The sequence below is a fragment of the Grampus griseus genome (genome assembly GCF_964374135.1).
Source record: "Grampus griseus genome assembly, chromosome: 14".
Taxonomy (NCBI): domain Eukaryota; kingdom Metazoa; phylum Chordata; class Mammalia; order Artiodactyla; family Delphinidae; genus Grampus; species Grampus griseus.
This window is the reverse complement of record NC_139008.1, coordinates 65189046-65205736: the sequence shown is the minus strand read 5'-3', so window position 1 is coordinate 65205736 and position 16691 is coordinate 65189046. Positions and strand designations below refer to the sequence as shown.

General features: G+C 48.5%; 1 protein-coding gene across 2 annotated transcripts in view; it reads left to right on the top strand.

Moving 5' to 3' along the window:
- UQCC1 (ubiquinol-cytochrome c reductase complex assembly factor 1) overlaps positions 1–13089 on the top strand; it is a 90568-nt gene extending 77479 nt beyond the window's left edge. For both annotated transcript variants that reach the window (XM_082670331.1, XM_082670330.1), the window contains 3 exons: positions 2299–2376; positions 8580–8693; positions 11564–13089. In XM_082670331.1, the coding sequence (XP_082526457.1) occupies positions 2299–2376; positions 8580–8693; positions 11564–11698 (327 nt within the window). In that variant the 3' untranslated portion in view covers positions 11699–13089. The remainder of the gene's footprint in view (positions 1–2298; positions 2377–8579; positions 8694–11563) is intronic.
- Positions 13090–16691: the final 3602 nt, after the last annotated feature.

The window sequence follows — 16691 nt, the reverse complement described above, 5'->3', positions numbered from 1 at the left end:
CTTGTGACCTGCAGAACAAGTCCCTTCCCGTTTTGGGTCTCAGTTTACCATTTCCTCAAAGGGATGAGCTAGGTGATATCTGAGGGCCTTTCCAGCTCTAAAGCTTACTGGCTTGATGCAACACATAAGCCAGCTCTGCTGAGCAGGTTCAGTGAACGCTTACCTCTGAGAGATGCTGCCTTTGTGCTTGACTTCTCTGACATTGTCCTTTTGTGGCTCTGGTTCTTCTTGCACAGTTAGGAGAACGACTAGTATGGGAGTAGGGAGAGCCTCAAGATGGGCATCAACAGATCTGGGTTGTAGTCCCATCCTCTCATTACAGAAGGAATTAACTCTAGCTCTGGCTTGTTCCTTGATTCTTCTTTTACCTTAGCCCATTCTGAAAGATGGTGCAGTAAGAAGTTTGGCAGTTCTGAAATTTCAGAAACATGGAAGGTACTCAGCAGTAAAAAAGAGGAAACAAACAAAAGGATATTATTGGATAGAACACACTATGTGTGGTACTCAGGCCTTGTGGGGATTCAGTCATCAGCATGCCAGTCTTAAACCCTGCTCTGGCCAGGCCCTGGCCTAGGTGTCAGGCGTGCTGAGATTCATCAGACAGAGTTTCTTAGAGGACCTTTGAGCAGCTCACAAACTAGTGGGAGAGGCAGGTACAAAAACAACTCTAAAGTGTGTTGTGCCCCCAGGAGAAGTGTAGACAGAAAGCTCTGGGAACACAGAGGATGGATGGCTATTTTGGCCTAGGGTGAAGGTGGGGTGGGAAAGGTCATGGATTTCATAAACAGCTGCATCCAATCTCACATTTTCCAGTCTTGAGCTTCACAGTTCTCTTTCCCTTTTTGAAAATTGTCCATGACTATAAAGTATTGGAGCTGGTTTTAGTTTTATTTAAACAAACCAGAAGGTATTACTCATAATTCCTTGCATTTGCAGAGCACTTTGCAGCTTACCAAGGCTTTCAGTGTACATTGTGGAGTGAATGAATGAATGAGTGAATGAAGTACATGCTAATTCATTTGCTCTACAAACCAGCTCTCTGTATAGGGCATTTAAAAGACGAGGACAGGGCTTTCCTGGTGGCGCAGTGGTTGAGGATCCGCCTGCCGATGCAGGGGACACGGGTTCGTGCCCCCGGTCCGGGAAGATCCCACATGCCGTGGAGCGGCTGGGCCCATGAGCCATGGCTGCTGAGCCTGCGCGGCCGGAGCCTGTGGTCCGCAACAGGAGAGGCCACAACAGTGACAGGCCCGCGTACCACAAAAAAAAAAAAAAAAAAAAGACAAGGACATAGACTCAGAGTGGTTACTTGACTTGCCCAAGATCACGTCCTATGTATACAGCAGAATTATGACTTGAACCCAGTTTTCTGACTAAATCCAGATCCTTTCACTACTCCTTTCTGCCCTCCTTCAGAGACCAGTTATGAACAACAGGATGAAATCATTCAGTATTTGATTTATTATCCAAAGTAAAATTATCTTCCTGCAGGCAGGAACCTGATGGAATGTCAGGCACATGGACTTTGAATTCAGACTGACCTGGAGGATTTATCACTAATTTTCTGTGGGATCTAGAGCAAGTCACTTCACTTGTTTGAGTCTCAGTTTTCTGTGTCTTTAAAAGCATGACTGTAGCATATCTGCCTCTCTGAGCCCCGGTGACAGAGGAGATGATGTCCATAATTTCCCATTTCCAGTGTTCCTGCCCATTCACCCTCCCTGGCACTCCCCATTTTCTTTCCTGCCCCTGCACTTTGTACAGCTTATTCCCTGTGTCTAGAATGTCCTCTTTCCTCCCCGCAACCCTCTCTTGTCAGATTCCTCCGCCTCTGAGGTCCACTTAAACATTACCTCCTAGAGAATTCTTCCCAGCCCCACCAAGTGGAGACCATTATACTAAAATGTATTTATCACTCACCACCTTTGGGATAGAATTTGAGGCAGTACGTTGCAGTGTGATTATTTTCTACATGTCTGTGTTTACTAGACTGTGTGCTCCTCCAGTCAAGAAACGTTTCTTTTAATTTGTGTTCATAGTATCTAGCACAAAGCCCGACGCGTAGTTGGGGCTCAGTTCATAAAACTGAGTTACTGCTTTGTATAATTTGGGACCAGCATCTAAAAGAAGCTGTCAAATTGGGGAGAATCCTGACAGATCAGGGAAATGAGGATGGACTGGCAGTTTGACCTGTTAGGGGCCCTCTTTCTGTGTTCTGCTAAGTTAAGAGCCAAAAATCATACTTTTTGGGTTTTTCCTTTCTTTCATACTTTTGTTTTTGCCATTTTGTTTCTGTAGGTTAATTCCTATATCCTGAAGAAGAACATGATGCTTATGACAAATAATTTCTATGTGGCAATCTTGGGATATGATGAGGTAAGCTTATTTACCAAGCCTTAGGCAGAACAGTGGCCTTCCCCAACAAAGGCATTTGATGAGAGCCTCTGAGAGAAGCTTCAGGGGCCACCATCACTGCCTGCCATTATGGCTTAGTATTTTACTGTTTCCTCACCTTCACTGACTCAGCAACTAGAATGAGTGTGCCCAGCAGTTTGCCTAGCACTTGAGAAAGAAAGCACTAGGTAATATGGTCAGATCATTCAACTAGTTGGCATTTATTGAGTGCCTGTGGAGTGCTGGATGGCGGGACAAAGGCAAATCAGTCACAGTCTCAGCCCCAGATGCGTTCAGAGAGAGGAAGACATGCACACATCAACATCATGGTCAAATCACACACTTCTTTTTTGGTTTAATTATAAAAGCAATACATACTCATTTAAAAAATACATAAAACTGTGCATAAATGGTTGAAATAAAAAATAAAGGGGCCCTTTCCTCTCCTGCCCAATTCTCTGTCCCAGAGGAAAACTTTCTTAATAGTTTATTGGGTGTCCTTACAAGTGTTACCTGTGCACACACAAGCACCTATGTATTTATTTTCTTCATGCAAATGTAAGTTACACTGCATATACTACTATTCTGCAACTTGCTTTTTTCACTGAGCAATATATCTTGGGTATCCTTCTGCATGAGAACATTTAGATCTATCTCATTTTTTATTGTAAAATTTACATAACATAAAATTTACCATTTTTAAGTGTACATTTTAGTGGCATTAAGTACATTCACATTGTTGAGCAGCCATCACCACCATCCATCTCCAGGACTTTTCCTGATCTTCCCAAATTGAAACTCTGTACCCGTTAAATACTATTCTCCTATTCTCTCCCCTGCACCAGCCCCTAGGAACCACTCTTCTGCTTTCTGTCTCTATGGTTTTGACTACTCTAAGTACCTCATGTAAATGGAGTCGTACAGTTTTTGTTCTTTTCTGATCGGCTTATTTCACTTAGCATAATGTCTTCAAGATTCATCCATGTTGTAGCATCTCTCTTATCTTTTTCTCCTCAACTGTTATAGAAATTTCAGACACATGGAAAAGGCAAAAGAATGGTGTAATGAACCTGTATGCATACCACCAGGATTCATCATACCTCATCTTTTTAACAAACCATGTGCTTTTCTATTCATTTTGTGGTTACCTGCAGATTTAATGCAAGCATCACCCCTTCTGGGACACAGGCCCAAGAACTTCCCCCCCAGGCCCAAGGCCTTCTGCCCTTCCTGGGCTCCACAGCACTTGCTGCATTAGCATTAACTGTCACCCCACTGGGTGAGGATTTCTCCTGTGTAGTTACAGTGTCTACTCTGTATTTCTGTTGCCTGGCATGGGGCTTGGCACATGGCAGGTGAAGAGTGAAGAAGGGAAGAAATGCATAAAGGATGAAAGTAAGAAACTAGAGTTCAGGCTGGAGGAAATGTTATCAGCCTGTAGATAATAATTAAAGCCAGGACATGAGCTTACAAAAAAATTAAGTTAAATGATTTGCTTAGGGTCATAGGACTAGTTAAAATTGAGGTTTCCCAATTCCCAGTCTACTAAATATCCTCAGTTATAAGAGAGCAATTAAGACTGCATACTGCATACATCATTAATTCAATATGAGCTTTGTGGGGTGGGAATTGAGAAACACTGCTTAAATCTATGCATCAGTTGTTAAATTAGATACATTCTGATTTCAGAAACCTTACAGTATATAAAAGAATGAGGCTTAGAATTGAAGAAATATAATTTTCTTTCTCTTAACAGTTGTTTGTGGTCTTTATTGCAGATGGCTCAGTTGTTTCCTTTTACCCACATTAATAAAGATGTTCTGTCCCCCCATGCCAAATCCATCTTGGAGAGCCATCTTAGAAACATGCTTGAGTGCAAGAGTCACCTGGGGTGCTTTTAAAATCTAATTATTGAGAACTGCACTAAATATTCCAATTCAGGGCTTCCCTGGTGGCGCAGTGGTTGAGAGTCCGCCTGCCGATGCAGGGGACACGGGTTCGTGCCCCGGTCCGGGAAGATCCCACATGCCGTGGAGCGGCTAGGCCCGTGAGCCGTGGCCACTGGGCCTGCGCGTCCGGAGCCTGTGCTCCGCAACGGGAGAGGCCACAACAGTGAGAGGCCCGCGTACCGCAAAAAAAAAAAAAATATATATATATATATATATATATATATATATATATATATATATATATATATATATTCCAGTTCAGTGGGAGTGGGGCCTGGTGTTTCAACAAGCACACCAGGTGACTTTTCAGAGTGGGAAAGTTTGGGAAATAGACTAATTACCTGGGACACTTTAGAAATACCATTATTTGGGCCCTGTCCCTCAGAAGTTCTGGATTTAACTGTAGGTGGGCATCTGTAGTTTTAGAAGTTCCCCAGGTAATTTAAAGGTATAATTCTGGAACAGCTTTTCTTATATTTTAGTGTGCATGCCGATCATCTGGAGTCCTAGGTAAAATTCAGATTCTGACCCAGCAGGTCTGAGGTGAGGCCTGCGATTCTGCGTGGCCCACGAGCTGTAGGGCACGTGCAGCCATTCTGCAGGCCACACTGGGAGTCACAACGTTCTAGAGCTGTGCTTTCCAGTACTAGCCACATGTGGCTGTTTTGATTTAAATTCATTAAAATTGAAAATGCAGTTCTTCAGTCACACGGGTTGCGTTTCAGGTGCTCAGTACTTGTTTGGGGCTAGTAGTGGCTACTGTGTTGGGCAGTGCAGCTGTAGATTGTTTCCATCATCACAGGAAGTTCGATTGGACAAGTGCTGCTCTACAGCACCCTGTTCCTAGAATCGTGCTTGGGTTGTGCCCCAACGCTGAACACTTCTGGAACCTTCCTGTTTTCTACTACATTAGGTCCAAATTCCTCCATGGAACTTGCAGGCCTTCTGTGAACTGTCCCCATTTGTGACATGTCCTGTCCACCTTTATCTCCCATGGCCCTCCAGTGTGTAGCCTTCTTTCTGAGTGAGACCATTTGCCTCACTGCTCCACAGATATGCCGTGTCTGATTGAGGCTGTCCTGGACAACCAGGTGTGGGGGGCAGTAGCTGAGGCTGTCAGCTTTGAACCTGAGGATTTCAGGGTCTCACACTTGGTAGGCATTCTCTCTGTAAATGTTCAGTGAACTAATATTATTCTCTCTTGCTTAGAATGTCCTGTAGCTCTCCAAATAATCTCCATTCTTAAGGCCCCCTTCTCCACAGAGCTTTCCCTGACCTCTCTAGGTCTGTGTTTTTTCACCCTGAATTTCAATATCCATCCATCCATTTAACAGGTATTTATTAAGTGCCTACCATGTGTGATGCACTGGGGATATGCTGGTAAATAAAACAAACATGGTCTGATTCTTTCCTACCAGAGCTTATCTCTTAATGGAGAGACAGGCGGTAAATAAGTAAACAAGCAAATAAATATCTAATTACAAATAGAGCACAGTGATAGAGAATAATGGGGTGGGTGTACCTAGTGTGGACTGGGAAGGTCTCTGAGGAGTTTTCATAGACGCTAAGACTGAAGATTGAGGAACCAACCATGTCTTGACTATTCCTCAGAGTCTCCTGTACAGATTAGCATTTGTTCATTCTCCAGGATTTAATTCTGTGCTGCTGTTTGATGTGCTCTAGCTTTGTCCCTTCAACTAGATGGCAAGCTGCTTGTGAGCTGTGACCGTATCACTGTGACTCTGTGTTCTTACCATCGTGCTAAGCACGTAGTGGTGTCAGTTCAGCCCTCACTGAGTGAGGCGCCACCACTTTAAACTCTTAACTATAACCAGGGTCCTCCGGGGCCAGGACAGTCCCTTTGGCTGCCTCTTAGTTACTCTAGATCTAGGTGTCTCAATTTCCTGAAGGATGCTTTTTTTGTATCGTGAGGGAAAACAAGTAGGCATCCCAGTAGATTGTGGGAAAATTGCTATGCAAACTAATTTTTGCCTCCTAGGCACCCCTTTTTCTTTCCCACTTCCTCTCTCAGACCAGTTTGTTTTCACTGACTTACTAGAAGTGTGGTGGAAAGAAGGCAGAAGTTGGGTTCGTTGATTTATTCAGCCATTTGTGTTGCACTCCCACTCTGTGCCAGGTACCGCATCCTGACTAGAGCCAGTCAGCATCATCCCTTGACCTCACCAGTGCATTCTGGTTCCAAATCTACCACCAATTAGCTAGAGAAGCTCTAAGCCTCAGTGTACTTACCTTTCCAACGAGGGTAATAGCATCTGTTCTTCCTGGTCTACCTCGCCATCAGAGCCAGGTGTGTGAAGGAGTCCTGACAGTCTGGAACAGTCAGGTTGCTATCATTGTTAATCTGAGTTCTGAGTCATCCTTTTCCTTCTGACTGATTATGGACTTGGCCCTTCCCAGCCATCTCACCCATCGCCAAGGCTGCCTGTTTGCGGCAGGCCGTGGCTCCCAGGGCTTTTGCTGTCCTGTGCTCTGGGCTCATTTTCTAAGTCCTTATAACACTCACTCCCACTCGTGTTCCCTCTCGTGTAGCGTATGTGAGTCGCTGCCAGCAGCACTGCGGCATGTGCCCAGGGCACTTCAGACACAGGCAGGCTGTTGTGTTAGCAAATAGCTTGGAGAACAGTGATGTGCCCGAGCTTGTCCTTGGCTCCTGTCCCCATCTGCCAGAAGAAGCTGGTTTTCCCGACTCAGCCATTGTGCCAGGACAGTCTCTTGGAATTGTAGGGGTGTTTAGCAGGGGACATTTGGGACAGGTGGATGGTTTTTCCACCAAACTGTCAGTACCCCATACTGGACATGGCCCTTCCTGGCAGCAGGCCTAAAGCCAGACCTCATGTATTGCAGTGCCTCGGGGGCCAGACCACAGCATGACATCGAATAAGTGATCCTGGCTCTTTGTGTAATGATTTATCACTTACAGAGCCTTTCATGGCCATTGTCTCTTCTCACAACTCTGTGGGATAGGTTTTAGTTTGCTTGTTTAGGTTGTGAGAAACTGAGGCTCAGGAAGGGCTAGTGGCTTTCCAAAGGCCACATAGCTATCAAGTGACCGAGCTGCCATTTGAACTCAGGTGGTCCGATCCCCAGATCTCACTGTTGTTTCAACTGTATTCACAGCTGCATGCCAAAACAAGCTCCTAATCTTTGTACCTAGCATAGTGCACTTAGCAAAACACCTGTGTGTTATCTCTTATCATTCAAAGGTGCTGTAAGTAGGGCAGGCATTTTAGTCTCTGTTTAATAGATGAGAAGGTCAAGACTCAGCTTTATTAAATTGCCCACCGTCTCTGAGCTTGGTACTGGCAGGGCCAGGACTTGATCCCGTCTTCTAACTGACTTCCAAGCCCCAGTCAGCACTTTGTCTGGTTCCGTACACTACCTTGGCACCTGGACAGAGCAACTTCTCAGGGCCTTTCCCTTTAGTCACCCTTGCCCAGGAAGCAAGACCCTCCTCTCTCCCTCCTCAGAGCTCCAAGTTAGAAAATGGCCCTAGTCCAGGATGAAGGTCTCTGTGATATTTGGGCTTCCCAACAGAGCTCTCTCTCCTCTGTGCCAGGACAGCCGACGTTAGGCACACACAGGCTCTGAGCATTCCCCTGGGGCCTATGGCTATCTTGCCGAGCAGCCTGTTCCTCTGCTTAGGGAGAGGCTGGGCCAGCCATAGCCAGCCCAGAGCTGGGTGACAGTGAGGCCAAGGTACCTGGCTCTCATTGCTAAAGAGCTAGCTGCCTTGCAGATGTGTGTCCTTGGACCAGGGGAGAAGGTGCAACCTACACTCACCTCTGTTCTTGGGAAGAAATATATACTCACAGTACTCCACGCCCATTCCTTGTGGACGGCAGTGGAACCACTGCTGCTCCCATCTCTCTTCTCTGCCTCTCAGGTGTTGCCTGGGCCTAGGCAGGCTGTAGAGGGAGTTGTGGCCTAGGAGGGTCCATCAGACATGTGCCCCATCTTTGTATCAACCTTATTAGCCAGTCACTTGGCCCCCCTGGGTCCCATGTTCTTCCCCTGTATAAAATGAAGGGGTCAGACCAGATGCTCTCTGAAGACCCCTTCCAAGCTCTACCAAGTAGCTGCCCCATTCCTCTCTCATGGTATCTGTAAGGTCCCTCTGAGCTGATTTTGTGTTGCTAGCGTGTTCACAGTATCCCCAGCTTTTGTATCCTGGCTCTGCCGTATGCCCCAGAAGAACAGTTGTGCTGTGTATTCTAGGGGGTCCTTTCAGATGATCGTGGGCTGGCTGCTGCCCTCTGGAGAACCTTCTTTAACCAGAAATGTGAAGACCCTCGACAACTTGAATTGTTGGTGGAGTATGTGAGGAAACAGGTGAGCAGTCCTTCCCCTCCCCTCCAGAGCCTCCCGGACAACAGGTCCTTCTTGAGGTCTGTGGATGTTGGACTTTCAGAGGATCATGAGAGGTTGAGTTCCCAGAGTCCAGTCTGAGGGAATTCTGACCAGATCATGTCAGCAGTGGGCACCGATCAAGAACACCTTCTGTGGATCCAGCCATGAGCCAGGTCAGGGGTCAGGGAGTAGGAATAGAAGAATAAAGGGCACCGAGAAGTCTGCTGCTTTTATAAACCTGTTGCCTCTCATTCACTGCACGTTCGACTGTCTGCTGTGTGCGCAGTGCCGTACTGATCCTGGGCACACACAGTCCTCCTGTAAGATAGCAGCATGGGGTGCAGTAAAGCTCCCCTTAGGTACCCACTCTGAGCCCCAGGATTCATGTTTCCAGCTCCTGGCTTCCAACAGGATTGGGCTCCAGGCAGCATTCCACAACATCCTGTAAGCCTCTTCCCACTGGGTGCTATCTGTCATCAAGCAGAGTTCCCCTGCTTCATTCCTCACCCCTCTGGCTGCCCAGGGCTCCCTGACACGAAAGCTTCTAAGAGAAAGCTCCAGGGTGAGGACTGCTTAACTACATAGTTTTCCTCGAGCCCAGGAAGAACTCACTCCTGTGCTCTCTGCCCCCGGATCCTGTACTGATGGGAAATCCATACATTATAGATGAGGGAGAGCTGAGTGGCAGGGAAGAGGCACATGTAGGCTTTCCCAGGGTCTCCCAGTGAGTCAGGCTGTGCAGCTGGTCTAGAGCCCCCAGCTGGGTGATTCATGCAGCCACTAGAGGCCTCAGCTGCTCCAGACCGCTCATCAGCTCAGGCTGTCCCATGAGTCACACCTTTGCTTCACGGGCCTGGCCCCTGGAGCCAAAGGGGCCTCACCTCACAGTTATTCTCTTATTCACCTGTGTCACGGCCTTCAAGCCTCCAACGGCCAGGAGAGGGAAGGCCAGGCTCTGGCTCCAAGGAGAAGACAGGGCCAGCAGGCCCAGCTGGTTGATTACTGGAAAACTACATACTAAGGCTCTTCAGAGGGTAGAGAACCCCAGAAGCCAGGACTGCTGTTTGACCGTTCTTCAAATCTGCCAGATCCGGGAAGAAGGCACTGTGGCCAGAGGACCCCACCCACAGAGAATTCTGAGACTCACACTGTTGACTCGACTCGCCCTCAGACAGGAGTAGCAACTGGCAGAGCAAATGCTGTGTTTTCTGAGAGACCAGCCCAACTTTTCCATCTGCCGCGGTGGGCTTGTGCCAGGGGCCACAACAAGGGCACAGCTGGGACCTCTCTGAAGGCCCTGAAGGAAGGGGCTGCCACACCAATAAGAAGGCCCAGATTGCCCCAGTGAGAGGCAGGCACTAGGAAAACAGTGATGGAGCTCTTAGGGAAGCAGCGAGCTCTGATGGGGACCCAGTTCTGTCAGCAAACCTTTTGAGCACCTATTCTACCAGCCTCTCTGTTGAGAAAGCAGAAATTAGTAAGACCCAGTCCTGCCCTCAAGGATCCAGCTCATGATTTGGCAAGGAAGCCAGTCAGGCACAAGGCTAACCCTGGAGTAAGTCAGTCTGCAATGTATACAGGCAGGAGCAGAGTCTATGAAAGGCTAAAGAAAGGAGGGACTAAGTCTGAGCGAGTGGATCGGGGAAGGCCAGGAGGCTAGTCCTGGGCCATGATGCCAGTTGGTCTGGTAGATGGCCTGAGGCCCAGTCAGAGATCATGCTGAGATTTTCAACCCAGGAGATGGGCATAGTGGTGGCATTAAGGACAGAAATGGAGTAATTGGAAAGAGGAGTGGCTTTTAGATGAGATAACAGGTCAGTTGACCTCCTTGCACTGAAGACATGTGGAAATCCAGACCTGAGGTGTGTGTAAGAGACTGGGGGTGAGTGTGAGGGTCTGCAGCCTAAAAACAAAGCAGCGGAAGTGAAGGAATTCTTGGAAGAGGGAGTCGATGCAAGGCCTAAGATGAGGACTTTGGACTCCTGCCACCTCTCCTTTCCCCCCAGTTGCCTTCTTACCCTCAAATGGAGCCTCATCTTTCTGAATCCAGTGCTGACTCCTGCTCTGATCCAGCTCTCACCCTAGAGTTTGCCTGTGCACTTGAAAGCATTTGTCCTTATTCATCTCCTTACCAGCAGAAGCCTGGGAATCCTCCCAGAGGTGGCCTGTATCGCCTAAGACTTGCCACTTGTTAGAGCACCTGCCTCTTGCAAAACTGCCCGACCACACCTCCCTGCGCTGCTCCTGTTCTCCATCACAGGTGTCCCCTCTCCGCATTGTTCAGGGGGATAAACTCCCTCAGTCATCCTAGAGGGGTGAAGCTGGGGCCCACTAACCATGGGGTCAGGGCCCACTAGAGGACAGTAGAAGCCTACACATTTTTTTTTTAAGTTCCAGTGACTAGCAGTGTCCTTCATCCTGTGAGGTACACGTTACTATTATGGGCCCCTTTCTCAGACAAGGGAACTTAAATCTCAGAGAAGGGAATTGGCTCACCTTGGGTAACATCGCTACCCTGAATGGGCAATCAGACACACAGTTCTGGTCCACAAAGTCAGGGCTTGTGTGTCAGACATTTGTCCATTCAGAGGCACAATGGGGAATTCCCTAAAGCCTGAGAAAGCTTCCTTAGTGACTTGTTTCTTCGAACCCCCTTAAATGAAATAATCCGGGAGATCAGAGACCACTACCCGTGCCCCCCCGCCCCCACCCGCCTCAGGCTTGGGAGCTGGGATGGTCAGTAGCCCCTCGTGCCCCCGCCCCGTTCTCTCCTTTGGGAGGCTGGTTCCTTGTGCCATCTCACGTCCATCCTGCCCTTGTCCCTTTCCTGTTTCCTGTTCCTCTGATTGCAGATACAGTACCTGGACTCCATGAACGGTGAGGATCTGCTTCTGACAGGGGAGGTGAGCTGGCGCCCTCTAGTGGAGAAGAATCCTCAGAGCATCCTGAAGCCCCATTCCCCAACTTACAACGACGAGGGTCTTTGATGGGCTGGTCCCTCCAAACAGCTGGCCAACTAGCTCTGAGGAACTGCCAGAAGAGAGGTGGCTGTTTGGCCCAGGAAGTGGCCTGAACTGACCTTTGAAAGCATCTGTCAAATACCTGGCCCCATTTGTGTTGATTTTCCTCTTAGTACGCCCAGGAGTCTGATTGGGTGGGGTACGGTGCTGGGAGAACCCTTAGCCCTTCTAAGGTGTCCTCTCCCTCAAGAGAAGCCCTGAGAAAGAGCTCCCCTGCCCACACTCCCCAGGTCCCCTCTAGGAAACATGCGATTGACAGCTTTTCCCAAAGGCCACAGAAGGGAATGGGGGTAGGTTAGAAAGGGGACACCCCCTCCCCCCCCAAGGGCCCACTGTGGCCTAGGAGCAGTTTGTAATGCTTCTGAGTCGAGACGGGTAACCACGCTCTGTCCTCCGGCGTTGAGCTGTGGGGTTGAGTTGGCCATTAAAACAAACAGAGACTTCTCTCTGCCATGGCTCTTTATTCCTGGGTCTTTTAGAAACTTACCTGGGATGGTGGATGCCACGAGCTGAGGAGCACTGCCCAGCTCAGTTAGAGACAGGGAGGCGGAGAGGCTCAGGGGGGTCTCTGCTGCTGCTTCTGCTTCCAGCTCATGGAGATGTCACTGTTCTGGCCAAGGTACAGCCTTCCAGGCCACGACCTTGGGGACCCAGGAGGCCTCTATGGCCAGGGGGCTTGTCACATCCTGAGTCATTTGGAAAGAGGCCTCAAGAGGAAGGTCCCTTTGTCACACACACTCCCATTGAACTGGGTGAGGAACATGCTGCCTTTTCCTCTCTTGGCTCCCCCTTATACGAGGTACTGGGGAGAAGGGGAGAAGAGGAGAACACACTCTTCCTGGCTTCGTTGCTCCGCCCCAGGACCCAGCCCCGTGCCCAGCCTTCCACCCCCTTCCCAACTCGAGGAGCATGTGCTGCAGAGCCACCTTGGTCTGGGCACTTGAGGACCAGTCCCCTCCTCCCTCTGAGTGTGGGTCATCTCTGGGGGAATTTTCTTTAAATTGAAGAAAGGGGGCGGAGAACCATATTGCCCCTCCCCCCATCAAACTTCCTTCATTTAACTTGCTATAAAATGAGTCATATAAAGAAACTCTATAAGGGTGAGGTATATCTCACTTCTGTGAAAACATTACAAATCAAACCACCTTCCCTGAGTTTATTTAAGATGCTTTTGTTGCACAAGGAGCTCTAGAGTGAAGCCTCCTGTGTGTGTGAGATAATAACACCTTGTAACTCATTACAGCTGGGCACTATTTACATAAACCAGAGCTGGGCCAGGCAGGAATTTGCTGATTAATTTATTTTTAATGGAGTGAAGTATACCATGCACCAAAATAAACTTTACAGTGTGTACCTAACTGCTCCTGGAATGGATGGAAAAATTAATGGAACAGATTTGGCTCTCAACTCTACACATTAATTTATATATAAAAGTTATTTGAGCCTTAACCCATTTGCTGCCCAGGGCAGCTCCCCAGCCACAGATCCCAGCCTGCAGCACCAGTTCAGCTACCGGGCTTGCTTTAGAATCATGGCATCTCAGATTGGAAGGACCGTTAGCGGTCATTTAGTCCAGCCCTGGTCCAGAACTTGACGCCGTTTCTCAACATCCCAGTTGCCTATGTTCATACGGGCCCTATATGAATACCTCCAGCAGCAGACAGCCCCCACCTGCAGAGCCAAGTCCTGTCTCCATAAGAAGAGTAATCACCAAACACTGCAACTTATGACACGCAGCCATGTTTCAAAGAGCCAGTCGATCTGTCATGTCTGTGATGTCCCGAAGCCCTCACTTCCTGCCCGTAGGCATCTTTCACTGACTACACCCGCCCCCCCAAAATAAAATCCAGGCTCCTTGGAAGCTGCAAGGCTTTTCTTAGTTTGATCCTTGTTTGTCTTTTTGAGTCTCTAACCCATTTCTTTTCTGAGCAACTGAACCACTTGGGGTTACCTGAGGAGACTACCCTGTATGTTTTCTCTGCCTGGAATCCTGTCTGCTCTTCTGACTAAAGAAATTACACACGTCCCCTAATACCACCCTCTCCTGTTCACCCCAGGCAGTGTTCTCCAGAGGAACTATTTTTTACATACCCACTCTCCATCCTGCACTGTGAGCACCTTCAGAGTGGGCATTGGTGTTTGGATCAGTCGCCTTTGTTTCTCCAGCGTCCAGCAGCATGGCTGGACCTTAGTAGGCATCAGTGTAAGCTTTGATCAATGAAAGAAGGAATGAATGACTAAATCACCAATCATTATCTATACAAGCCCAACAAAAAGCCCCTTTCTGGACCATTCTCTCAGTCTGTACTACAGTTCAGCTTATTTTAATAATTCAGTACGAAGTACCTCCTTTGGCCTTCGAATAGGAAGGAAAGCCAGATGTTCTTGCTCTAGCTAAACGTTTTTCTATTGCAAATTGTTATTATACAGAACAAGTGAAAGACATGTTTTCTTTGCTCTCAGGGAGATTGCTCTCTAGGAATAATTTTGTACTTTATTTGTACTCTGTATATGTCCAGAAAGGATCACAGCAAATTAAGAGACACAGGTGTAAAAACTGCAAAACAATTGAAACACAGTTTAAGAGATAAGGGCTTCCCTGGTGGCGCAGTGGTTGAGAGTCTGCCTGCTGATGCAGGGGACGCGGGTTCACGCCCCAGTCCGGGAGGATCCCACATGCCGCGGAGTAGCTGGGCCCGTGAGCCATGGCTGCTGAGCCTGCGCGTTGGGAGCCTGTGCTCCGCAACGGGAGAGGCCACAACAGTGAGAGGCCCGCGTACCACAAAAAAAAAAAAAAAAAAAGGAGATAAGATGCAAGTATTGGTAGGTTAGAAAACCTAGCCCGCTAATAACCAACTTTCACGTGACTTTTTCAGCAATTTATAAAGTGTGATCTCAGGTGTGCATTGTCTCGCAGCAGTTTTGTACAACAGGTATTGTTCTTCTGATTCTTATCCCCTTTACACAAGAGACGAGACGGGACTACAGCTCAGAGAGGCCTGGAAGATGAACCAGGGTAAGAAGGGGCCTAGAGTGCCCAGCCCTCATCTTCATCCCTGGAGCCCTTGCTCTCTCCCCACCCCACACTGCTTCCCACAGGTCAGTGAGGAAATCTGCAACTGAGTATAAAACCTTGCTCTGAGCTCCCTGGAAGCCAAAGGCAGAAATGAGACAGGCTGAAGGTTATGTACTTCCCATTGTCACACGAAAGGAATTATACTTATTCATCAGAAGAAACAAATGTTTTCCTTATAGGGTCTTAAAATGAGAAACACTGAACAATGTTGTGAACAGTACCCCTAAGATTTCAGATTTGCCTAAAATTTTAAAAATTGCAAGTATTGCTTTCTTACATCAAGCTGAGATTAAAGCCCAGGCTACACTTCAGCCAGTGTTTTTTGTGTTTCTGTTCTGCGCCAGATGCTGCTTGGCGTTTTCAGTTAGTATCTCATTTAATCCTCAGTGACAGTTCTGTGAGGTAAGTGTTATTAATAAGTTCTTGTTACTGCTGAGGGGGACTGAAGCTCAGGGAAGCCCAGATTTACCTTGCATGCGGACTCAGGCGGTTCTGACACCCAAGTCCAATGCTTTTAGTTCTAGAAAAGGAGTACTAGATGGGGAAAGGGTCAGTTGTGCTACATTAAAAAGTAAAAGGAGGGGCTTCCCTGGTGGCACAATGGTTGAGAGTCCGCCTGCCGATGCAGGGGACACGGGTTCGTGCCCCAGTCCGGGAAGATCCCACATGCCACGGAGCGGCTGGGCCCGTGAGCCGTGGCCGCTGAGCCTGCGCGTCCGGAGCCTGTGCTCTGCAACAGGAGAGGCCACAACAGTGAGAGGCCCGCGTACCACACACACAAAAAAAAAGTAAAAGGAAAACTAAAGCAGTATTCCAGCCATGTGGGCTTCTGTGGGCGCATACACATACTAACAGGAAAAGTCAGAACAAGGGAGTTCAGGTTCAAGGTTCAGAAAAGCCTTCGAGGAGTTGGAACATAAAGGATGGGCAAGGTTTAGGTAGGTGGAAAGAAAAATAGGAAGTGAGGATCCGCGGCACGGAGCAGGAAACTTCAGACTCGAGTGGAGCAGCTGAGTCGGTTGCCAGGGAAGAAAAGGTTGCCGAGATCCAGATGGGGCCACGGCTCAGGGAAGCCTGGGTAACGCTGCATGTGGCAGGGACTGTGACCTGATGGGAGTGCAGGTGCACAGCGGCGTGCAGGGTGGATGGGTGCAGTCAGGAAGGATTCTAGCCATCTAGGCTTGAAGGCCTGGGAGCGATTGTAGAAATTCAGAGGAAGTTCAAACCCCAGAGGCATTGCAGGGGATAAAATCGTCAGGACTGGATGCCTCACTGAACCTGAAGCCTGAAGAAAGCTGTTCAGGGCTCTCCTGGAAGCAGGGAGATGGTGATGTCTAGCAGAAGACAGGAGCGTGAAAAGAAGAATCTTCTTTGCATTGTGGTTTTTTTCGGGTGCTAATTACATTATCCTATGAGATGGGGCAGGGATCATTGCCCCCATGATGCACTAGGGAAGCAGGTCCACTGAGGAGAAACCACTTACCGGTGCAAGAAACCACTTACATAGCGAAGCTGACCAGTCTCATGTCTTCAAGCCCCACCCCACCTCTTTGGTGCATGTTGGTTGTGTCTATGGGGAGCTGGTCTGACGGAAGATGCATCAGGGAGGGCAAGGGCATAGGGCAGGCCTGGACCTTGGGGGATGATGATGACCTCGGGGCCAAGGACTTTGGCCCTGTCTTGGGTATAGAAGGGACACCTGAAGTCATGAAACTGGATGAGTTCCCAGAGACGAAATGTGGAGGGTAGAAAAGGGAGTGGGGTGGGCGTGGGAGAAAGCATCCACCGGGGGAGGGTGGGGACGGGGTAGGAAGAGATTAGGAACCAGCGTAGGAGGCAGAATCAAAAAGCCAGGCGTGGGCGGTGTGGGTGGAGCCTTCCAGG